Source organism: Notolabrus celidotus, chromosome 6 (genome assembly GCF_009762535.1).
Source record: "Notolabrus celidotus isolate fNotCel1 chromosome 6, fNotCel1.pri, whole genome shotgun sequence".
Lineage (NCBI taxonomy): Eukaryota > Metazoa > Chordata > Actinopteri > Labriformes > Labridae > Notolabrus > Notolabrus celidotus.
The window spans coordinates 13,741,447-13,766,223 of NC_048277.1; the positions used below are offsets into that span (position 1 = coordinate 13,741,447).

Genomic DNA, 24,777 nt, shown 5'->3' on the forward strand with positions numbered 1-24,777 from the left:
AAAGCAATTCACAGCATTAGCAAGACTGGTGGTCATTGATTTACATTTTTTTAGTCTGGCTGAGGGAAATGATTCAGAGATGCAGTTAATGTTATTGATGTATGCTTGTAGCTGTGAGGATTGTTTTACTGAGTGGAATCTGGCATGCTGTGTTTGTTTGCAGTGGGGTTAAAATATGTGCTCACTTGCATTTGTTTGGACTTTTCCATTTTCCCAGCATTGATTACCTTTGAAGCCTAAGCCATGCTGTAAAATCTGAGAGACTATGACTCAGTCATGGTGTGAGATATTCCTGCAGTGCTCTATTCATGCCAGAGGGCAGAAGTATTAATCTTTGTTTTACCTTTGTTCAGGTAATGAGAAATACCTCCCATGCCAGCCGAATTTCCAATTCAAGCATGCCCTTGGTGAGTCTGTTTTTGTCTGATCTCTTGTTGATCTCTTTCTTTCTTTTTAGCCTTTATCCTAAGGTTTATCAATTCAAATACTGTTCACGCAAAAATACCATTGTAGATATGGGACTCCAACACTACCTAACAGGTGGTACCACAGTAAATCCTGGAATCCATAATATATCAGCTCCCTTAATATCAACTGGTTTCAGCTTAATTAACATATGACAATAACACACCACAACAGTTTGGTACTAGCAGAGAGTGTAGTGTTATTACAAGCTTGCAGAAATGTTAGAATGATAATGAATATTGACTGAAACTAGCAGGTTTTAAAAAAGCATGTGTAGGTTACATTTTTTTCAATCCAGCTGGTATTAGAGGAGTGGTTGGTATCAGTTGTTATTCAACTATGAGTATCAGAATTAATATCTAGGAAGAAATAAGCATTTATTAGGAACTGCTCTGAATTGATATAATTTGCTCAAAACAAGATGCTTTTGTTGTTAAGTCACTTGCATCGAAACTTGATCTTTCCCCACTAGCAACTAGCTCCAAGTCCCCCCAACCAGAGGCGTCAGACAGCCCCCGTCATGTCCAAACCTGTCATGCTTCCCCAGTCACAGACCCATCGTCCGGACCCACACAGATCTGCACACCGCTCTGACGGCCTGGTATGAAACGTACACACAGCAATCACCTCCTTCCTGCAAAAAACTTTGACTCTGCTTAGTAAGGTTATAAAACATTCAAGCATCTGACACAGCACTGTCATCATCAGGGTGAGGGATTAATCTCTGCCTGTTTTGTCCGAGTCCTATTGAGTTGTCCAGACTCTCCAGCTGTTTCATAAAAAGAGATTTAGTGGTTATTAGATCACCTCATTTCTATTTCACGAAAATAAAGCTCTCATGAAACCAGGCAGAGTTTTTTTTATTTTCAAACTGCATTTTCTTTAGAATAACACTTTCCAACCATTTTCCTCACACCAAGGGTCACATGTTCAAGCCTGAAATACAAACACACTCTCCTACCATCAGTTCCTGAGCACCTGCACAGCTGTAGGTTAAGTACTTCAGTGAGAGTCCTCCGAACTGTATAGCTGTGGGATTGGATGCCATAAATCATTTACTTTCCCTGCACCACACAGCTATATTATTAATGTTTTCAAACACTTCTATAAATGTTGTATTTATGAAACTAAATAGGAATTACTAAAGAGAATTTCTGCTGATTGGAGCAATATTTTGTGGCATGTGCACTTTAGGCCCTGTGGTGTACAATAAACTGTAGTGAATGCACAAGATTGCTGTCATTAGCCTAGGAAATGGTCCTGAAGAGTAAAGAAAAGGCAGTTCCACACATTCACATGCCAGCCAATTTTCCTAAGACATCAGGGTGGGAAGAGTAAATGTTGTTAAAATGTTGTCTTCAGTTTACCAGGACGTTAGCTGCTTGACTAAAACATGTTATTATTGAATGTCCTTTTTATTGTAGTGAAACTGAAATAAATATAACCAGTGAAAACTAGTGAAAACATGTGGCCATATTTCAAGGTAACACAACATATGTCATAGCTCATTATCTACAGCTTTCAGCCTCTTCCCAGAAAATGGTACAGATATGATCAACTTAACTGTTTCTGACTTTATTTAAGTAGTTATCACATTTGTTGTTTGAACATTAAAGGGATTGTTAGGTTTATTTTAGGTTTGGGTTGTATGAGTTGTCAATAGTAAGTGGGGGTTGTCGGTCAGCTCCCCTTTGTTGAGAAAGCTACCAAGGATAAGAATGGTATCTAGGCTAACAGCCACTGTTGAAGGAGTCAACTCTACTACCTAGCTAATTTAAAGAACTCAGGACCAAACACATATGTTGGTGTAAGTGTACGGTCTGTTTAGAAATATTTCAGTGCTTTCATTTGTCGTCAGACAGACCTACTAACAAGTATCATCTGTTACTGTAAGCTTTCCCCTTTGTCGCGCCTACATTATCCAACCGTTCAACATTAATGGCACACCATCACACAGGAAAAGCTTTGTCTTCAAAGTAGGGCTGGGAAATAATTCGATAACGATAATTAACCCAATCTAATTTTTCTAAATATAAATATGACAAATGCTCAATACAAGTTTGATATATTTAAACCTGTAATTACACCCCTAAACCACTGGAAAGGGAGGGGTGCTAATGAGCCTTAAACGCTAGGTTCCACCCAACATTAGATAGAAGAAGAAGATGGCATTGAACAGCCAATCATGTCGCAGGGTGAGGGGAAGGCAGGGCTTAAAGATGATTGGAGCAAAATGTAAACAGAGCTGAAACGAGTGACAACGACACGGAAGAAAACTGACACATCTTACTTACTTAGCACTGTTAGAAATGATGGATTCAAGAAGTTTATCAGAAAACTAAATCCAGGTACAAGCTAAAAACTGTCTGGTTTCTCCCAACTTTCACTCAGGACCAAAAATCTGCCTTTCAATTTAAAGGAAATAATGATTTGATATTTATTGTGATAATTATCGATATAGAATGATATGAAATAATTTATAGTGATAACATAATTTCCAATATTGCCCAGCTCTACTTCAAAGCAACAACAATTTTCATTCTATTTATTTATTTATTAAGAGTCAATCCCACAACATTGCCATGTTTTAGTGAAATACTAAAAAGTTTACCAACTGTATGCTAAGCTACTACTAAAACAGTCAAAGTGTATTAAACCAGGCTATTATTCTCTGTAAAATACTTAACTTGGTGACCATTTGGTTAGCATTCGACAACAGCTAATGTTGGCATTCATCCTACACTTAGTTCACAATACTGTTCGATAAAGCAATACAAAGTGCTAAAGGTAGTATTAGCCAAGAACTGTTGGAGTAATAATGTCAACTCATGTGTGTAAATATTGCATAAGGCTAATTCTTTACTCACATTGCTGATTAATACTAATTTAACTGAAATGTTGAATACTGTTTAGTACCATGTCATAAGAATTCCTAGATAATAGCCAAGAATTTGAATAAACACTATTGTTAGCTGTCGTTTAATGGTACCTGACAGGCTATCTAATAACTCTTGTGAAATAAGGCCGGATCTCTCTCCAGATTTTTACGATCCATTTGTCTTTTCAGCTGCTGATTAATGGGGAAGCAGAGTTATGACAGTTTGTCATATTACCCTTTACATTTAGCAAAATGAAACACAGCACAAGTACATTATGGCGGCTTTTGAGCTTCTAACCCTGAACACATCAGAAGAAGATAGTCATGGTGTGAATGGGGTTCACATGGTCACTTAACCTGGGAAAATTACACTAACACCCGTCCTGTACTGCTTTCACATTTGAACTCACTGCAGTAATGTTTGAATACACCTGTGAGTGTCAGGATACTCTGACATTAGTGCTGATTGTTGGGTGTTTTCAGAGTCAAGCAAACTTCGAACTATACATACTAATAGAGAAAGTATTTACAGAGTAGAAGTGAGTGTGTATTTGTTCTGCTTATACATTTATGTTAAAGATGTTACCTGGTCTTCTTTTTCAGCCTCAAGAAATGCTGAAACGGATGGTGCCTTTCAACTCGTCTTTTAAATCAAACACCAAACGACAAGTAATCCACACATATCACCACTTCTCTTAATTAATCATAACCCTTGAGTGCTTTTTCTCCTGTTTCTGTCTTCACTTTAGCTTTACTGCTCACACATCAGGTTTTCTCATGGTTGGCTGGAGCCTGACTGATGGCTTGTCTTTTACTTTTTCGATAGTACATTCTCTTTCTCTGTTGGCTTCATTACTGCCTTTAGGTCCAGTTGTGAAGCTTATGCATGACCGCACTTTTATCGATTTGGAGCTCACAATAGGACTTTGAACATGTGGTGTGGGACTGCATGTCATAGAGTTGTGGTCTCAGTGCGGTTTGGTTGGTTTTCATGGTCACTGGAAACAGATGTTTTTGTTTTATACACCAAGGACTGTTGTTGTTTTTCATGTTACCTTCACTTTGCTCTGAGACAGAGACTATCAGTCTGATTTGATTTATCACTTCAATTTTACCAAATTCAGCAATATATTATATTGTTTTGTCTGCTGTCTGCGTCCATGACAAATATAAATACACAAGTTCATTTTTTATTTCCAGTGTCGAGTGTTTGAACAACAACAGGAAATGAACACTTAGATTAATGCATGTTTTGTCTACAGGATTAATAATGTCATCCTCATCCTTGCTCGATAAATGTGATGTTCTTCTTGGTCTTTTTGTTTTGTTTTCTTTCCTTGAGATACAATCTGTGTGTGCTCATGTTCATTATTTTTGTCCTGACTAAATTGAAGTGTGAAGCTTTAAAAGCCATTCTGCTTTATCGGTAAATGACTTTGACCATCTCCATGGTTTCCATTTGTTCAGGGCGGCACTAACTTTAACATAGAAATGGTTGTCAAAGGAAATCTGACCCGCACTAAAAGCTGTCATTCATACAGATTTCTTAAGAAATATTTTGTTCCTCATGCCATATTTCTTTAACTCATATATTGAAAAGTTTTAATTAGCCAAATGTTGCCTCTCTTTCAGGGATTTCAGAAATACGAGGAAGAGTTTGATCCTTACTCCATGGTATTGTATGCCTGATCTTTTTAGCATAACGACAATGCTGAAAATTCAACTGAGTCAATGTGTCAGTTTAAAATCTGTTATAGATGTATAATTTACAGATGAGATAGATTTGCTAGTTTTCAAATAGCAAAAGAACCCAAACTTTTAGAAGATAGTTAGAAACTCATATCAGCTAATTAAAATGACATCTCATCTACACTTACTGCTGAGTATTACAATACATCTATTCAGAGTAGGAGAAAGCCATTCCTTATGTTGACAACTCTATTAAATCTTGGAGAACTGACTTGAGCGTCACTTTGCCCTTTTATTTTCTTCCTCTATTGCTCTTTCTTTTTTTGTAACAGTTCTCTGCAGACCAGATAGATGGGCGAGATGTGAGACTGCTGAGAATTAAAAAGGTACCTTCAGATAACTATGTTTGTTATTGATGAGAGGAATTTCACTTATCACTTCTGAAGTATGTTTGGTGCTCTGACCATGACTGATGAGGTTTTGGTTTATGCTCATAAAGGTTGGACATCTGGATGTTGCTCTGGAAGGAGGTGCAGACTCTCCTTTGGGAAAGTTGGTGGTGTCTTCTGTGTATGAAGGTGGCGCTGCAGATAAGCATGGTCAGTCCACTTGTTATTCTCAATTTTGAACACAAAGCTGCTCTGAGGAACTTGTGGTGACTCATGTGAACGATGTGGTGTTGAGTTTTTTCTCTTATCTTGTCTAGTACATGTTTGGATAGTGTCGGATTAAAAAATATTTCTGCTCTCTCCTTAACTGAGCAGTGCCTGTGAGATAGCACAGGCACGCAACTCAAGCTGCGCTAATTTCACATTCTCCATTCGTCCTCCTGACAATCATCTGACAAACGTATCCTCCCAATTAGGCAGTCTGTTTAAGCTGCAAGATTTGCCCCTGCTTTGCCACTGCTGCCCTGCCCCAGCACTGCGCTCAAACTTTCAGCCTCACCATCTTACCAGCATGCACATGTGGCTCCAACTATATGAAGTTTAAGATACTGTCTCATCACTCTTCATCACTACACACAGATTAACTTTGCATGCAGATATGAAGTTCAGAGCCAACATGCCAAAGTCAAACAATGTTCTAATGTCTCTGCAGTCTAGTTTTGGCCAGCACAATGTGAGTTGACTGGCTGAGTTGTAGTTTGTATTGCCCACTGGGAATGTTTTAAGTGAAATAAATAAACACAGGTCAGGGTTAGGGTTTTTATTTTTTTAGGGCACTATAAATTGCTTTGTCTGGCACTGACCTGGTGGCATCAATGGCAGATATTAAACTATGTATGTACTCAACTCAACTGTATGTATATAGCACCTTTCATACATAAAAACATGCAGCCCAAAGTGCTTCACAGAATAACAAGAGACAGAAAACAACAGCAATGGTAAAATTATAAAAGGCAAGATAATAAATAAAATACTTAAAAATAAAATGAAATAACATACAGTAAAATTAAGAAAATAAATAATAGTGGAAAGAAAAGTTAAAAATAAGTTAGCATTAACAAGATCAGATGAATACAAGAAATACATAGATAAATAAATAATTAAATAAGATAAATAAATGTTAAAGCAATGATTAAAATAATAATGATTTAAAATAATAATTAAATAACTGAATTAATAATGCAGTCCAGGGCTAAAAATAAATTACTCCAAATTCAGAGCTAGATGAAAAGAGTATGTCTTAAGTTTACTTTTAAAATATGTAGAAATGGTCAATATTCTCACTGATGGTCAAGTATGCTTTTTGTAGATCAAATAGGGTCATAAGTATTATTTTTTTCCCAACCAGCCCAAAAAACCTCACAGTAGTTTTGATAACAGCATAACCTTTCAGATTTACTTAAAGCTGTAAGTGTGTTGTACATTTTCTTAACTACCACTTAGCTTAAAACATTATAATTCAAGTGGCACAATACATTATTCCTTCAAAATGACTATAACGATAAATCAGCACTACAGCACTTCTAAAATCTACTTTAAGCAAAAAAAAAATCAAGCTATGTCAATAAAGTACCACAGAATTTCTTACACAGTTGTAAGCCCAGTTCAGCCACTCTAGCAGAATCCTAAATCCTAAAAAAAATCCTAAAACAAATTTGCTCTGCATCCTCATTTAGTATTCAGAGCACTTGATCTGCTCTGTCTGTGGGGGCAAAGAGGAGTTTGCATAGATAGAAAATCATTATTATTGATGTGCACAATATCTGCCTTGATTTTGACATCATTATTATGCTGTTGATGTTGTATCCAGGCAGAAATATACAGGCAGGTACTAAGAACCGGTGTTTGTGTGTTTGTAGGTGGCATCGTACCCGGGGATGAACTTATGGGCGTGAATGGGAAGATCCTGATCGATGCTACGCTGACTGAGGGACAAAACTATCTGGCTCGAGCCTGGAATAGTGGAGGGGTAGGACGATGAAATTCTACTCTTAGTTTTTGACAGGTTGCATATCATTACACTGATAGCTGGGCTTTTTTTTAATGACTGGAGTTCAACTCCATCTGCTCTGATTGACTGTATCTGCTTATTGTTGTCACACTCTGACTTGCAGATTTGGTCTGGCTGCTTGAGTTCATTAATGTTATTGAGTCAGTGAAGCATAAAATCAAAGTGACTGTTGTTTTCCCTCTTAGGACTGGATCGATGTTGTGATCGCTGTTTCCCCTCCGAAAGAATATGAAGATGAAGTGTAAGTATTCCTGTTTATAAATTAGAGTCCTAAGCACATGATACAGTTTATACATCATACATAATATTGTTGAAATCCACATGTAAAGCATTGTTGTGATGATTCAGGCCAGAATAGTAGTTTATGCTGAGTGACTGTGTGTGTAGGGATGCAACGATTATAAATTTTGATGGTACGATTATTGTCAGAGAAATAATCACGATTTCACGATTATCCCGATTATTATGCTTTTCATATTTTCACATCGCTAATGTATAAAATGACATAACACTGGAAGTTTTCGTGTTATTTATTGCTACCATTTGAAACAAAAATATCACAGTAATGAAATAATTCAATGAAAAAAAAGGAACAAAATGTATTTCTCTCATTTTGATGGTGAAACAAAGATTGTTGGCTTTTTAATTTAAACTGTTGCTATGCTTTGAAGCATAAATAATACTTTAAAGCCACTGTGACGAGTATTTAACAGATTGTACAACAGAAAGAAACTAATACTGATGCCTTTTCATGGCCCACAAAAGCAAACAAGACTAATGGCAAAAATATTGTCAATTTCAAGGGGGTAGGTGTCAGACCAGATGATAGACATCACTTGCAAGAAACAGCTTTTCTTAACATTTTGAACAGCAAATATTCAGTGAGGATAAATACATTTGGCTTTTAACAGAAAGCAAGATGACATGTTTTGCCTGAAATACTGCTGGATTTAACCAGATAACCTGGAAACATAATTCAACTTCAACAGTGTAGCTGCCTTTCAAATAATAAATAAAACTGTAACAGTCAAAATATAATATATATTCCCTTCTGAACAAAACAAGGACTTAAATGCAGCAGGCCCTTTTCACATACCTAACATTTGATCCAGTCCTTTCAGTTCATATTAAAGTGCAGAAATGTGAGCATGTTCACATTTTCAGTGCTAAGTCTTGAACGCTGAGGGGACAGGATATGGCCACTTGCACTGAACACCCTTTCTGAAGGCACACTTGTTGCAGGGATGCACAAGTACTTTCTGGCCACTTTTGATAGCATTGGAAATTCTTCCACATGTGTCTTCCACCAAGACAGTGGGTCCGCTTCAGCATCGATTGCAGGAAGAGACAGGTACAGTCTCATCTCAGTATCAAGCTTTTCCAGGGCTGTTGGCAGTGGTCCCTCTGAGGCTGCTGCTGACCTGTTCTTCCTTGCAGTGGTGATTTTCTGTAACAACCCAGACAGGCTCTTCTCTTTCCTTTTGGTGGTGGTGGTGGAGTTGGTGCTCTGTGCCATTGCTGCTGGAGGCTGTTCTGTGTCTGGAAGTTCTTGTGCTGTAAGAGCAGTTGCTTCATCACTGCATGCCTTGACTATGTCATCAAGATTCTCAGCAAAGCTTCCCTTGAACCTGGGATCAATGAAACTCGAAATGCTCAGCACATTCTTCATTTCTGTTGTATATCTCAGCTGCATTAGCAGGTCATCTCTAATTACATGCTTCATCTGTTTAGTAAGAGCGCTGTCTTCCTCTTCATCTTGAAGCATCACACTGTTGATGTGCTCCAAAACTGGCTGCAGAGCGGAAAGTGTGACTTGTCTTTCTGAGGCCAGAATGTCAGTGAAGTCATGGAGAGGGCAAAGCAGTTTGTGCACTTCCTCCAAGACAGTGATGTCACTGTCTTTGGGCATAAGATGCCAGGTGCTTCTGTTACCTACAAGCACACCACAGATTGCCTGCTGCTGCTCCAAGAACCTGGAAATCATTTCAAATGTGGATCCCCACCTGGTGACCACATCATGTATCAGGGAATGTTCAGCGATGTTTAACTCTTCCTGCTTCTTGTGTAGGTCACGTTTCCGTTTCCAGCTTCGAGAAAATCCTTGGACCAAATGCCGGCATGATCTGATGGCAGATTCCACCCTTGAGATCTTAAGGACTTTGGAAATGGCCAAATTTAAATTATGACCAAAACAAGAAAACCAAACACAGGGAAATGTTTCAAAGGCTTTCCTCATGTTACTGGCGTTGTCGGTTGTAATTCCGGACAGACTCTCTTTCTTTATGTTCCAGTCCAGGAGCATGTTTTCCATCATTTCTGTGATATGCTCTGCCGTGTGATCTTCTGGAAAATAAAGAGTCTCAAGACAGTGACACTTCAGTTTCCAATCCGAAGAGATGTAGTGGACTGTACAGCTCATAAAGGGTTCTCCTCCACCACCAGTGCTGGTCCACAGGTCTGTGGTTGCACCAAACCACACACCCTCTGCCAGCTGCTCCTCAACACTTGCTCGTACCTCTTTGTACATGGCTGGGATTTTGTTGGCGGAGAAGTAGCTTCTTGACGGAACTTTGTACTGTGGTACCGCCTTTTTCATTAGATGAAGAAATCCAGGTTTTTCCACTATCTGAAATGGCATCATATCTTTGGAGATGAAATAGGCCACAGCATTGTTCAGATCCTGGGCTTGTTTTGAGGAGGGCGCATAAGTCACACACTTCGCAAAGGATTCAGCAACAGTAGATTGATTAACCCCAGCTGCAGCAATACCAGAGGTGGTGTTTGGCTAAAAGTGAATAGGAAAAATGAAAATAAATAATCAGAGCCAAGATGAGCTGAATGGACTTGCAGTAACTACTTAAGTTGATTTTTAATGTTTAAACTAAAGTATTTTGAATGTATGATTTGAGACTAAAATGAAATTTGGAGATCCCTTGGGGGTATATTTACCAATGCTGATAATAGAATTCAGTATTACTGTAATTTACTGTCATCCAAGCCTATTTCTCAACATCTATTTGGAAAATGTAACTATTCTTATAAATATCCCAAGAAAATAGCTTCCATTAATGTTATAAGTTTGTCTGAAGTTAAGTAGAATTGTTTTGGTACTTAAAGCATTTAATAAAAGACTAAGATGAACTTCAACAATCTCTCAAGAATTTAGTTATACGGGTTAACTTAAGTGTTATTGTTATTTACTGTCAACCATGCCTTTTTTTTAACAGTCTTAAAAAAAGATATAATCTTAAAAGGGGCCAAAGAAAATGTCTATTAACATTTTTGGTTTGTTTGAAGTTGAGTATAAATTCTTGAAAGAAATTGAGTACATCTCTCACACACTGATATTATTAATTGGACTGCAAATAATGAAATAATGCCTAGCATTTACCTCACACATATGGAAGCAAATAGATAATATTAAAACGAAAAAACAAATTTGAAAATGAATAAGCATTTCTGTTGATGCAATTTAATTTTCAAATTTGCTTTTTCATTTTAATATTGTAACCTATTTGCTTCCATACACACAGATAGGAGACGCAACATCAAAAAGTCACAGACCAAAGTTCTTAGGCACTCTTTTCTCTTCCATAGACCTCACACCTTTTTGCAGCTGTGCTGCATTTGTTTACCTTTCACTAAAAGCTGACGCTTTCGATTGTAATTGACACGCTTATATTAAATTCGCTGTAAACTAACTGTTTCATTGAGTAAATTGCCACTAACACAATTTCAAGCAGATATATCAACCAGATATTGCGTTACCTTTATTAAAGCGTGAAGTCTTGGGTGGTGATCTCGCAGATGCTGTATCAGGTTTGATGTGTTTGATCCTTTCGCCATAACTTTTTTGCGGCAGGTTTTGCAGACGGGTGCTCCGTCGTCTTGTATAACTCCTTGGTCGTTCTTATGGAATCCAAAATGCTCCCACACTGCTGACTTCAATCGTTTTTTGGGTGGATACAACACTTCGTTGCTAGATCCCTCTGCCATTGTTGCGCTAATGCAGCACAGCTTTCATGTCTCCCGCGTAGACTGTATGGTGGTCCTGACTCCCGCTCCTGATAGGTACGGCACATTAAGCTGACGCACCAGGTGTCACTTTTTTTTCGTTCCGTGCAGGTTGCGCCAAACACAGTGTATCGGCCCATTTTTTTAACAATAAAAACACGGTGTGGCAGAGTCTCTGCGGTTGATTAATCGTGACATTTGTAAGCGCGGTTAATAGTGAAACCGGTTAACCCCTGCATCCCTACAGGAGACTTTTGGAGAGCTTTTCCTTTAACTTCCTCATCTCTGGGGATTTTTTTTGTAGTGGAGATACAGTTTTAAATATTAGGTTCAACTCCTTTTATTGAAACTAAACTGCTATTAGCTCTTATCTTATATCTAACACTAACATGCACAGATACATTGTAACAATAAACGTTTATTATTTCGTCTTTTGCAGAACTTTCTTCTAGACTCATCAACAGCCTGCCAAGAAAACCAGACTGATAAAGGAGTGTTTTATTGGTGATTCACATTTTCTCCAGCACAATAAAATAATTCAGTTTCCCTGTCAATTTTACTTCCGATAAACAAAAGATCAGATGATGTCATTTTGTTTTTACTATTTCTTATTTTTTCCTATAATAAATACTTGATGTTGATTCCATTCAAACGACAATCCCCTGTCTTTGGTGTTGTTTATGATTTAATCAAGTGTCCTGAAATGTTCCTCACCTAATGTTAGCCTGAACATGTTCATTCACTTAAAAATACACACAGCCATCTTGACCTTTCCCTCCTTCAGACCTGTGTCTCATCTGTCAGTCTAGCAATAAAGGCAGAGTTAAAACACACAGTAATCAATAGCAGCTCTGTAATCTGCCTTTCTAGAGTCCATTAAACATCCTGCTCACACTCACAGGACTGAGTGTCTTGCATACAGATTATCTGTTCCTCTGATTTTTTTTATTTCAACATTACACACATAGGAAGGTTTTGATGTCAGTGGTAAAATAAGAACACACTAACACTTTTTTAAGTAAAGCAGATTGTATTCATTTTAATCCATGTTACGATTTGCATGATTATTATCATGTCATATTTTAAATTTGTCCGGTAAACTTCGCCAAAAGATTGGCTTTTTCTACAGAAACAAATCCTGTTTTCCTCTCCACTGTAGGAAACCCCTTTTTTTTTTAAATCTGTGCTTGATTATGGTGACATTTTTTACAGGCATGCTTCAGCCTCCATCTTAAAACCTCTTGATGCTGTTTTTCACTCTGCACTGAGATGTATTACTGGTGATCATTACAATACTCATCACTGCATCCTGTACAATAAGGTGGGATGGTCTTCTCTGACTGAAAGGCGTGATTTACATTCATACCTGTTTATTTATAAAGCACTTGTTGGGATGCTACCGTCATATTTATCTTCTATGCTAGTTTGGTCCTCTGGAGCAAAAAACACCAGATCTACTAATTGGCTCAATTTCCAGGTTCCTATAGTTAATTCAAAGCTGGGAAAATCTGCCTTTGGCTTTTTTGCACCATTTGCATGGAACTCCCTTCATAGGACTTTAAAAATGAATGCATTTCGTTCTTTTAGTCATTTTAAATCATCAGTTTTAAACATTTTAACCTCTGATTGTACCTGTTTTAACTGACGTTTTGTTAACATTAATTTTCAATGGTTTTAACTTTTTAATTGTCTGTTTTTAATTGATCATTATTATTTTAAGATTTTATCTTTTATTTGCTTGCCATGCATTTTAATGTTTCTTTTATATGCTCGACGTCATTGTAAATGAGGGCTTCACTCAATGATGTTCGAGTTTAAATAAAGATCATTATTATGTAAGGCTATTTTAAAGGTTGATAAACGCTATTCTGCTCATTTATAAGAGGCTTATAGTAATCATAGTGTCTTTTCGCCTTTGCCAGCTTACTTGAGATTTTCATCACTGGCTGTCTGTTTTTTTTCACATTATTTCTTCATCCTTGAACCTAAAGCATGGAGATCCATCCAGTTCTGTAATTAACTGTCTACAGGGGGCAACAGTGCTCCTTCATGAATATCAAGCTACTCAGTGGAAAGCGAGTCTCAACTGTGTTCATAACTCTGCTTTAAATGAGCATGATTGTCATTAGATGTCTTGCAGCTGATTTGTAAGCATAGCAAAGAAGTGATGCTGGTAAATATGTTTTCGTCAAAAAAAGAGGCTGAGCAACTCGTCATATAATGTTACATGTGTTGTTGGCTGTACAGCATCCCACTTCACTGTTATATAACGTCTGTGTGCAGTAATCCACTCAGCTTCATGATGGCATACGTGACTACTGCTACTTTCAGCGTCGTATCGACCTCTGCTGTGTATGTTTGGGCGCCCCCTGCCACACTAACCCACCGACCGACGCGACAACACTGAGACCAAAAGTGGCCTTGACTGGAAGATCTGCCCTCTTCTACCTCCTCCTCCTCCTTTTCCTCCTCCTTGGTCCCCGGGTCCAGCACCGTGGACAGCTCCCTGCCTCCACCCTCACCGTGTGCGCCGTGGATGTTCAAACACGAGTGGGACTGCGAGAAGTCTGCTGCTCTGTCAACACATGAGAAACTGCAGTTTGGAAGACTTCACTTCTTTTCTTTTGCTTCGGATGTGACAGTTTTAAGAGGTGTTTTTTTAGGAGTCAGGGAACCACCGCGGAAACACGATGATCCCACGATATAAACCGGTAAGTGCTTCATGTCTGTGTCACCTGGTCAACCACACCAATCGATAGTTTCACTCAGCTTTGTTAGCATTTAATAAAGCCGTGATGTACCACCCAATTACGCATAAGTAAATAGTAAATTCACATAAATGTTATAAACATAATTGTACCACACATAAAGCCAATTTAATGATGCTGTGAGTCATTTTAGGTCAAAGTTGATCAATGGATCCCGTGAGAGCTGTAATGTGATCATATATCACTGGGATTCATTCTAGGATCATTTCCTCACGCGAATTATGGGGGAGTGTGAAGTATTGGAGATGCTGTTACATAGTGATAACAAACTGTTACTGCCAGTCAGATGGAGAGCATCTCATAAAGCAGCCCCTCCTCGTTTCATTCTGTGAATAGGTGAGAGGGAGAGAGAAAGAAAGAAAGAGTCAATGCATGATTCATCGAACACCTCTAACCCTCACTTTACTCCTACAGATCAAATCATCACAATGCCAGCCACACAGAAGGCTCTATTCAGGGCTGACTATATGATTTTAGAAATGCATCATTCCAGCAGTGCACCAAGCTCTTCTCAACTAAACCGTCCTAAATTTCTGTTGCATAAGTATTGTTTTTTTTCCTCTCCGAAGTCTCTCTGAGTGTTTGCTGCTCCTCCACTCATCCTCCTTTATTCTGCACACACTGATGTTTTCACTCTCCCCAGGCGATGCGTGATGGACAGGGCTAATCTCTGATGTAGGCCACCACAGACTGTAAGCTGGCCAGTTATCCTGAATGAAAAGATGATAGAAACACAGGCACAATGCAGGAGGAAGTCATTAGTTGACCCACTGATACTGGTAATGTAAAAATCCTGTCTTATTTAATTTGGGAAATCATGCTGACGTGACATCTGGTTGCTCTGTGTCACTGTCATCAGCAGATAATTGTGAAAATAAAAGTCTCCTTGGCTTGATTTACTCAGAGCCTAGCAGTTTTACCCAAATGTCATTTGGTATGAGGGAGATTTTCCAAGTAAGCATATAATGACTGGGTGACAGAAAGTCAGAGGACATGACAGCAGTTGCTGTGAACTCTTCATACTGGGTGATGACATGAAAGACCAACAGGAATCTCTTCACTTTCAGCTATGCCTGCTGTTCCTCTTATATACATTTCATTGCCCCCCAAAAGATTTTTGACCTTTAGAGAATATCAGAGCTGCATACTTCAACTACAACTGCCTTGTAAAAGATCATATATATACTGTATATGCCTTTCAAAGAAATCTTGGCATAGCTGGTGACGGTTCTTGTAATAGACCACTTGTTTCTTTGATCTGCAGATCTGCAGGATTTTGTCTGAGGGAAATATTATACTGTAGTTTAAATCCCCGCCAAGAGACACTTTCAAACAGAAAATGCATTGTAAATATCATTGACAACATAAAGTTGATTCAATTCAGCCACATTTATACTAACCTTTTCCATCATGTCTCCATATATTATACCTATTTACGTTCCTCACTGCTGCTAGAATGAGAGAGTGTTTAAATAGTTAAAAGTATATCTGGTCTTTTTGAAATAAGATGCAATAAGGTTAGTAGTAAACAGTGTTTTATATGAAAAGAGGCATCTGAATGTCTCTCATGGATGGTTTTAATGGATTCCAGGAAGGACATAACCAAATGCTGATTGCAAACCTGCAGTCACACGGTAGTGGAACTATTTAATAGTGACATTATTTTCTTTGTGTACATAAAAAACAAGTATTTTTTCATCTTGTCTTGGCAGATGGCTGCACAGTGACGAGTCTGATTCTGCTCCAAGCTTTTGCCTGTTGAAGGAAGTGTTTTCTTCTCACTGTTGCCAAAAGCTTGCTCACAGGGGATTAATGTTGGGTCTCTGAAATAATATCACAAAAAGTCTAGACCTGCTCTTTTTGTAAAAGGTCCTGAGATAACATTTGTCATGACTGATACGAGTCAAGGTGTCATATTAGTTAGTGACAGCACCAAACTTTGATACTTTGATACCCACTGAAAAGCTGCTGTGCACATGATGATTTCATGCGTTCTTGCATAACTTTAATGAATCAGTTCAAATCTGTGAAAACAGCAGATGACTGTGTGTATAAACACTCATGTAAACTACTCATTACATTTAAGCTTATCTCCTTGCTGTGATAATGTGAAGGTCACTATGGGGCGGCGCTTACATTAAACACAATTCATTTTAACCACTAAGAAAAGGCTACGAGTCTGACGGATTATCAGAATCTGCTCCCATGTTGCTCTTTGCTCTCTCTGATCCCTCTGAACAAGCCAGCTGCTATTGGCTGCAGCAAGAGCTCTCTTTACTCCCCGCAGGACCGGACACACAATGCATCCATCTGGGGAATGCATTAATATTTGATGTCACTATTTTTCATTTATGCAGCCTAGTTATTCAGAGCTCCTTGTTTTCTTGCAGATATAAAGTCAAGTAAAGTAATACATGACTGAGGGGAAGAGTTATGTAATTCTAGAAAAAAATTTAGATTACAGTGTTTGCTCATGCTTCACACGTACCTTTTTGTAACGTTTGCACTGCTCCATCAGCAGCTGTGCTCCCCCTTCATTCTGCTTCTTCTCCTCTCTCTATTCTTCATCACTCACTGTCCCTCCTGCACTCGCCCTCCTACCTTCAGCGAATCAGTCCTCCGGCTCCCCCCCTGCACACTCTGCCCTCTCTCTTTTCTTCATTCAAGGACGACTTTGAGCTCCCGATAGCAAAGAGACAGGAATAGCAGGTGCACTGCAGAATGCCACTGCTGCTCTTGCTGTATGTGCGTGTGTGTGTGTGTAAGCAACGGGAGTGTGTCTGAATGCATTCCTGTGGAGCTGTGCAGCGGGAGCCGTGTGAGAGTGAAGCTTCAGTTATAGAGGATGTCTGAGGACCGCAGACAGACGGGATGCAGATGTTTCTCACCAGCATGGACGGGGAAGCTGCTTAGACTGCCTGAGAAGAGAGGACTGTGATTAACTCTGACCCCCTTCTTCCCCCCTCCCTCTGTCTCTTCTTCCTCACTGGATCTGATTTTTGGCAGCAGGATTTGAGCGGGAGCTGGAAGGAGGTCACTTAAGGAAAAAACAGGATCTACTGAAGACGTCAAGAGTGTCCCTTTTTAAAAACAAAATGCTCTGAGAGCCTCTGTTTGAAATCTCTTTGTCTTCCCTCTGTCTCCTGTCTTCCTGCTCTCCTCCTCTGGCCGGTTCCCTGCAGAGTCCCGGCTCCACCATGTCCTTGGCGTTCTGTGGGAACGAGAATAACTCGGCTTACAACGTGGATGAGGGGGTCCTGAACAACGGCTGCTTCCTGGACGCGCTTAACGTGGTGCCACATGTCTTCCTCCTCTTTATCACCTTTCCCATTCTCTTCATCGGTGAGTGTTGTTGGGAGGTGAGGTCTTCAGCCTCTTTGCACCTCCTTGCATAGACTACACATGCAGCACACACAGATGATGTGTCAGCATTAACACACAAGGAAGTGAAATGTTGTTAATTGGCTTCTGCATGCTCTGCCCTTCTTAGTTCATTCTCCATCTTTTATCCATTTTATTTCAAGAAAGCTTTAATTAGCACACATTTTCACCCCCTGTTTCCAAACACTTAACTAGCTTGTTGGACTGTATTTGTCATTCCCTGTGTAAAAACACCCTTTGAGTAGGTGTTCACTGTCCCATAGCCAGCAGTAAAGTCTCCTGGTAGGACACTTGTATTTCTGAGCAGCAAGCATTCTTGCAAGCAAATATGACTGTCCTGATGAAATATAGTGTATTGGCATTAGGTTACACGTTCTTGCTCTCTTCCTGGAACCTTGCCAGTCTATTAGTGTCACCATCATTGTGTAACATTCCTGCTCTATGCTGCTCTGTCACACATGACTTCATCATCTGCCCTGTCCTGTCAATGTGTGAGTCTAACATGTGTGTGCATCCAGTGTCAAAGCAGGTAGTTACTTTTATTTCAAGTCATCAGAATTGTACCACTCCACACTACTGGTTTGAGAGCGGTTCTTTGTGTCTGTTTTTAGTCTGATTTTAATTAATTCCCATGCTTGAATACGTGCTTCCATTTTTCAACTCTTTTCCATATTTTTGTTGGTGTTTCTTGATTTTGTGTTGTATGATATTCTCCCATACTTCACTGTTGTACCTGACACAACTATGTGGTAATAGATTACAGCTTCTTATATTCATGCCAACATCATGGTTTTGTGATTGATGGTGTTAATCTGTATGTAAGCCTTTTGGTCCATTAATCAACCACTTTGGCCTTGACTAGGATTTCCAAACATCTGTTAGATGGCCTCATCAGTTGTGCAGATTTTCATGGTGCCTAGAGGGTGAACCTTTCCAGTTGTCCCCAGATTATGCCACTATTAAGCCGCCATTGTTGGATTTCAAATATTAGATGCACATACTTTAAATGCATCCACATGATTTTAAAGTGAAGAAATTGGTATCACAGTGTTGATCCCTGAACTTTTCCTTTGACTGCATCTAAAGCTCTTGAGTGACCCAGCACTTAGTACTTGGTAATTATTGTGGTGATGACAACTTAATTGTTGATGATGATAATTGAAGGTCTTACATGTTTGGTTGCTTCATTGTAGATGTTCCTTATTTTACTAAAATAAAATAGATAAAAAATAAACAAAAAATTCTTATTTACTTTTGTGCATTGCCTTTACACTGCTTGTCAGTACCTGCATCCAAATGGACTTGAAGCACTTTGTTACTCGTACTCATCTTGTTTCTTGTTTCCTCTTGTCTACAGCTTTGCTTGTGTTGTTCTTGCTCTCATATGTACGTAGCTTTGGATAAAAGCATCTGCTAAATCACATTGTAACATTGTAACATCTGTGTTTTAAAACGTAGTTTGTCCAGTACTTTGGTTTATGACCAAAATCTGGAAAACTAATGATATTCCCATCAGCCTCAGCTGCAGTAAGATTTTGCTGCTAATAGCAAATGCTGGCATACTTAAACACTTTGTTCTTGAACATGGTCAACATACTTGCTAACTAATTAGCATGTTAGAGTTATCGCTAATCACATTTTGGCATGTTTAGTCTTATCAAGTCATTAGCATGGCTGGGCTTTAGTCTTATTTTGTCTCTATCAACCCTGATGAGGTTGTCTTCATTAATGATTTTCATTCTTGGAACTGCTGCCAACAATTCAACTTATCTGTAATATTTGTCAGACTTGACAAGTAGGGATAGGCAAAAAACACTAAGTAGAAGTCAAAGTGAGCTCTTGGAGGAAAATATAAAAGATACCTTGTCTCAAACCTGCTGTATTGACTATCTCTGCTATGTTACCCTGAGCTGTGCTGCCCTCATTAACAACCTTGTCAGCAGAGAAATACCTCCGGGTGTGAAAATCCTTCTGGCAACCTTGAGTCACCTGAAAGAACCTTTTAGGAGTCCAGTTACTAAACTATATTCTGCCCTGCAGCTGGATTATGTGTTGCTCATGTGCTGGCTCATCACATCAAGAGTAATAGAGGGGATGCTGCAGGTACAAGCACAAAACCAGTTTATACAGACCGTTTGCTCAACACCAGCAGTATGAAGGCAGGGTTAGTTTCATTATAAATTAAGGAATACTAATGAATCAATTAGTTTTTAAAACCAGTATGTAGTCTCCTAAATGCTAAAATATGGGGGAAAATGTTAATCACACTTTCCCAGAGCCCACACATTTTCTACTAATTACAAGTTGTCAAAAACTGAAAAATGTATTATCACATTAAAGACACACAATATTGATAAAAAGCTGCAATTTCTTGTTAATAATAAATTAATGACCAAATAGTTTCTGTTAAATGGACTTATTGTTTCAGGTCTCATGTCTTCTGTACTGGCAAAGTAACATAATGGAAACTCACTATATGGGTTACTATCAACTGGTGTTGGCCACATAAATAAGTCCCAATAAGTTATAATGGAAAACTGACATAATTAGAATACAAATTTTGAGTCATTGAAATTTTGCTCAGTGAAGATAAACATAACATTGGAACACATTTCCTCACATTTAGAAACAGTCTTGCGGGACTTCTGCACATTAACTAACAATAAAGAACATTTGTGATGTTGATTTGAACTATCTTGCTCAACACTAGAGCAGATGGTATAAATGTATTTGTCTGAGAATGATGCAGATTAAGGAAAAATATGCAGTACATTGGTGTTTGTGTGCTTGAATATGTGTGTGTGCTTATGAGTGAGTTTGTTTGTGACTGCCAGCCTGTGCCAGCACTTCACAGTGAGATAAACTGTCCAACAGCTAAGGTGCCAACAGCAGAGGAGTCATTACCGTAATCGTATTAATAGATGAGATGTGTTTTATGACAGAAGGGGCTTGCATTAATGAAATAAATTGTAATTTAATGTCTGGATTACAGATATATCACGACCTGAGTTGAGATCAAAGGTTTAAGGCCGGCAGCCATCCAGCTCCTGTCATTGCCTTGTCTGCCAAGCATTGTAGATGTAATGACAGTGATAATAACGTACATTTCCTGAACTATTAATAAGAAGTGGTCTCTGGCAGGCTGCCATTTCTCACAGCAGACTCATCCCATGAATGTACCTGCTGCTAGTCATTCAGCATAATGTGAATATGAGAGCTTGTCATGAAGCTTGTGATGCTTAAGGTTGTAATGTGACTAGAAAGTGCTATGTCAGGACTGTGCACAAGGCCTTATTGAGTTCAAATTCATAACCAATGTATCACCCTGTGCTTGGTATCTCGTTTATTTCGCTGTATACTTACAAGCCATTCAGCCACTTTGCGTTAAAACTGCTAATTTTCTGTCTCCTATCTGAGGCTGGGGAAGCCAGAGTTCGAAGGTCCACATTCATCACAGCACCTGGCTTCACTTTCCAGGACACAACCTGCGCTGGCTCCTTACCTTCGTGCTGCTCTTCATCCTTGTCTGTGAGATTGCTGAAGGCATCGTCTCTGATGGGTATGTTGGACACTATAAGTTACATCCTCCTGAGGTCCATACAAATAAAAGTTTGAGAACTTCATTCAATGTTCTGATAATTCCCGACTTATGACATATTCATTGTTGGTCAGGTAATACACTTTATGTCTAAATAAACAGGAACACAATTTCATTTGCAGGAATGAATAACCTAATTACAAAGATACACTCACTTCTGTCTGAAAAAAACAACCCTCTTATGTGAAAATGTTTAAGCTAATACAGGTTTTTATCACACCAGCTAACTTATTACCAATTACCAAAGTAGTACCAATTAAACTGAATCCCTATTGGCCAAACAAATACTTTCTGCTATCTTGCTATGTGAAACTACACTCCGCACAATGCTTCTCTATTTCCTCATCATCTAGAAGCTCAAAGTCTGAGCTTCCATCAACAATCCAAGGCAAAGTTTATCAAATTCTTGACTACTGTGAGACCATCTTTTTCCAAATGTATCGGGTAAGTATATTGTCCTCTGTTTTTCTGGGCATTCTTAATTCAATAGGTATTTATTCAGTTTTGTGATTTTTTTATAACCTTATTTTTTATGTCAAATTATTAATTTCAAACAAGAAAAAAGGTAGATAGCTTTAACGACAAGCTAACATACAGTCAAAACCAAGCGGCAAACTCCAGTCTCAAATGATGAAGCCAATGCGGAAGTGCTATAAACTGCAATACATCGAAAATCCGCTTGAGGCTGGCTGCAGAAACACCGGAAACCACATAGATATGAATGGGAAAAAGACGATCTTTGCAGCATTAATAAACATGTTTACAGCCTGGTACAAAAAACGTCTTGGCCCTACAAAGCTAATCTCTCTAATGGCACACACTGTACGGGGGGTGATTTTTTTTTCTAACGTGACGGTTAAGAAGATATTAAGATTATGAGTTTTGCCCAAATAAGGACATGACTGACGTGACTCCCGGTCGCGAACACACAGCCATTGGCTAAGAGGCTCACACTACGTCACACTCTGCCTAGTTGAGTTCCGCATTTCCAATATGGCTGCTGCCGTCGATTTTCTTCAAAACAGCTCTCAGGAACAGATGGGTGACGTCACAGATACTACGTCCATATTTTATACAGTCTATGGTCAAAACCCTAAGGTCTTGGAGCTAAGTCAAGCAAAAAAAAGTACAGTTTTTCTTCAATTAAAGGACAAAGTTAATACATTTTGTAGTTTATCACTATGGTGAACAACCTTTTAGTTGGATACAGGACAGGAAGTCTTAGTAACATGACAATATGTAGTATGATACTTGAAAACAGAGACATCTGCAAGCTAGTTGAAGCTAACAAAAACCTAGGGGCAAGATTTCACTACAATGAATCGATGCCAAAATATTACTTGCTGAATCTAGGTGATATACATAAAGTGAAAGTCCACATTTCAGTCATAAGGCTTATTCACAAAGATAGAGTCACAGCCACAGCATCTACCTCCTTGTTCTTTGAAGCCTGATTCTTAGTACCCTTTTCTCTCTCATTTTCTTGGTCCAGTTGTTGTCCATTGAAGAAATATGACACATGGTTCAGTATATACTGACAGAAGACACTTTATTTGCTCAAATACAAAAAAACACATTATAAAGGCATTTCCATGATGCAGGTACTGCAGATGCACACATGAATGTTTTTTTCCAGAATTAACAGACTTCAGTCCTAATCATCTACAAATGGAGAGGGTTGATTGAGGCCACTGTCTATCAGCCACTTCTGCAGCCTGGAGCCTCAGTGATTGTTACTGAAGTGAATAGAGGAGCTCTCCATAAATTCACCACTTCACCCTGATTTCAGAACTTTGCTTAAGAGCCAGGTTTGGTTGTTGATGCTTCCCACTGTGTAAATCAGGGTTCTCACACGTCCTGGAAAACCTGGAAAACAGTTGACCAGTTTTCCAGTACTGGAAAAAACCTGGAAAATGGGAGAAAAAGTAAAATGTCCTGGAAAATAATTCCAACATGGCTGCGTTTGACCTGACCCTATTAACAAAACACATCCCCATTCATTGAAAGTTGAGTGCACGCTGTGCCCGAAAAGACAGCGACACTGCGAAACTTTTCTCACATCTTTTCTCCTTCACTTCATAATCATGCATTCACAGAAAACGGGGGTATATATATTGTTTATGTTTTATGGTACATTTGGCTCAATTACCGTACTCTAGCTCAGTTGTTCTCAAAGTGGGGTCCTGGGACCCCTGGAGGTCTGCGAACCATAGTGTGGGGGTCCGTGAAATAATTTGAATACATTTCTAGTAAATCATAAAATTGTGCTGTGTCATTACAAAACAGCATATACACCATTGTTATGATACCATTTGATGGCTTGAAGGGATATGTGAGTCTTGTTATTGTTCATTTTCTGAAAGCGTTTAAGATCAATTACTTGAAGTATAAATGCTGTCATGTTGAGTCCACAAGGAATGAAATGACCCTCTGTTTTAAAGTATACAAGTGGTATTTACTTGATTCAAATTGAAGTGTTATCTGTTTATCACTATGGTACAGGTCTGAATTGATACGTTTTACAATACAAATAGTTCCAAGGGCAACTAAGAGTGCAAATGGTAGTAAGCATGTGCTTTAGTGATGGGAAGTTGGGCTCTTTTGACTCGGCCCCCAAAGAAGAGCCGGCTTTTTCGACTCCCGAACGGCTCTTAATTTAGGATCTTTTGTAGCCGTATATTTTACCTTAACTTTGCAAAAACTAATGGTTTGTGTTGAAAACCCTTTTACGTACGGTGTTTTATGAGAAGCCTTATAATTGCCGAATTGTGTGCATTTATTCTGTTACAAAACAATTCTCACCCTGATCCTAGGGTTATGGTTATGATTAGGGTAAGGGTTGTGATTAGGGTTAGGGTTGTGATTAGGGTTACAGTTAGGGTTGTGATTAGGGTTACGGTTAGGGTTGTGATTAGGGTTAGGGTTAGGGTTGTGATTAGGGTTAGGGTTAGGGTTGGGGTTAGGGTTAGGGTTGTGATTAGGGTTAGGGTTGTGATTAGGGTTACGGTTAGGGTTGTGATTAGGGTTAGGGTTAGGGTTGTGATTAGGGTTAGGGTTGGGGTTAGGGTTGTGATTAGGGTTAGGGTTGTGATTAGGGTAAGGGTTGTGATTAGGGTTAGGGTTAGGGTTGTGATTAGGGTTAGGGTTGTGATTAGGGTTAGGGTTAGGGTAGTGATTAGGGTTAGGGTTGGGGTTAGTGTTAGGGTTGTGATTAGGGTTAGGGTTGTGATTAGGGTTAGGGTTAGGGTTAGTGTTAGGGTTGTGATTAGGGTTAGGGTTGTGATTAGGGTAAGGGTTGTGATTAGGGTTAGGGTTAGGGTTGTGATTAGGGTTAGGGTTGTGATTAGGGTTAGGGTTAGGGTAGTGATTAGGGTTAGGGTTGGGGTTAGGGCTAGGGTTGTGATTAGGGTTAGGGTTAGGGTTGTGATTAGGGTTAGGGTTTGGGTTAGGGCTAGGGTTGTGATTAGGGTTAGGGTTAAGGTTAGGGTTGTGATTAGGGTTAGGGTTAGGGTTAGGGTTGTGAT

At 38.9% G+C, this 24,777-nt stretch overlaps 3 protein-coding genes across 3 annotated transcripts in view; 2 read left to right on the plus strand and 1 right to left on the minus strand.

Annotated features, from left to right (window-relative positions):
* Positions 1-12,164, plus strand: part of ush1c (Usher syndrome 1C) — a 30,128-nt gene extending 17,964 nt beyond the window's left edge. The window contains exons 18-26 of the mRNA XM_034685361.1: positions 354-407; positions 938-1,066; positions 3,947-4,012; positions 4,976-5,017; positions 5,365-5,418; positions 5,532-5,631; positions 7,341-7,450; positions 7,678-7,733; positions 11,946-12,164. Of these exons, the coding sequence (XP_034541252.1) occupies positions 354-407; positions 938-1,066; positions 3,947-4,012; positions 4,976-5,017; positions 5,365-5,418; positions 5,532-5,631; positions 7,341-7,450; positions 7,678-7,733; positions 11,946-11,958 (624 nt within the window). The 3' untranslated portion in view covers positions 11,959-12,164. The remainder of the gene's footprint in view (positions 1-353; positions 408-937; positions 1,067-3,946; positions 4,013-4,975; positions 5,018-5,364; positions 5,419-5,531; positions 5,632-7,340; positions 7,451-7,677; positions 7,734-11,945) is intronic.
* On the minus strand, positions 8,547-11,705 carry LOC117814173 (zinc finger BED domain-containing protein 1-like). The gene is made up of 2 exons (XM_034685349.1): positions 11,261-11,705; positions 8,547-10,277 (listed from the first exon to the last, which is right to left on the minus strand). Exons 1-2 carry the CDS (start codon positions 11,486-11,488, stop codon positions 8,610-8,612), a joined length of 1,896 nt encoding a protein of 631 aa, XP_034541240.1. The 5' UTR covers positions 11,489-11,705; the 3' UTR covers positions 8,547-8,609.
* Positions 12,165-13,842: 1,678 nt separating the features above from the next.
* The window catches only part of abcc8 (ATP-binding cassette, sub-family C (CFTR/MRP), member 8), a 61,841-nt gene continuing 50,906 nt past the window's right edge, over positions 13,843-24,777 (plus strand). The window contains 3 exon segments of the mRNA XM_034685363.1: positions 13,843-14,217; positions 17,457-17,616; positions 21,073-21,214. Coding sequence (XP_034541254.1) covers positions 14,197-14,217; positions 17,457-17,616; positions 21,073-21,214 — 323 coding nt within the window. The 5' untranslated portion in view covers positions 13,843-14,196.

Bases quoted from the DNA above. Each gene is read 5' to 3' on its own strand.
- LOC117814173 (XM_034685349.1), bottom strand. From the start codon at position 11,488: ATGGCAGAGGGATCTAGCAACGAAGTGTTGTATCCACCCAAAAAACGA. The intron at 10,278-11,260 runs GTAACGCAATAT...ATTCACTTTTAG, and splicing joins GACTTCACGCTTTAATAAAG to CCAAACACCACCTCTGGTAT.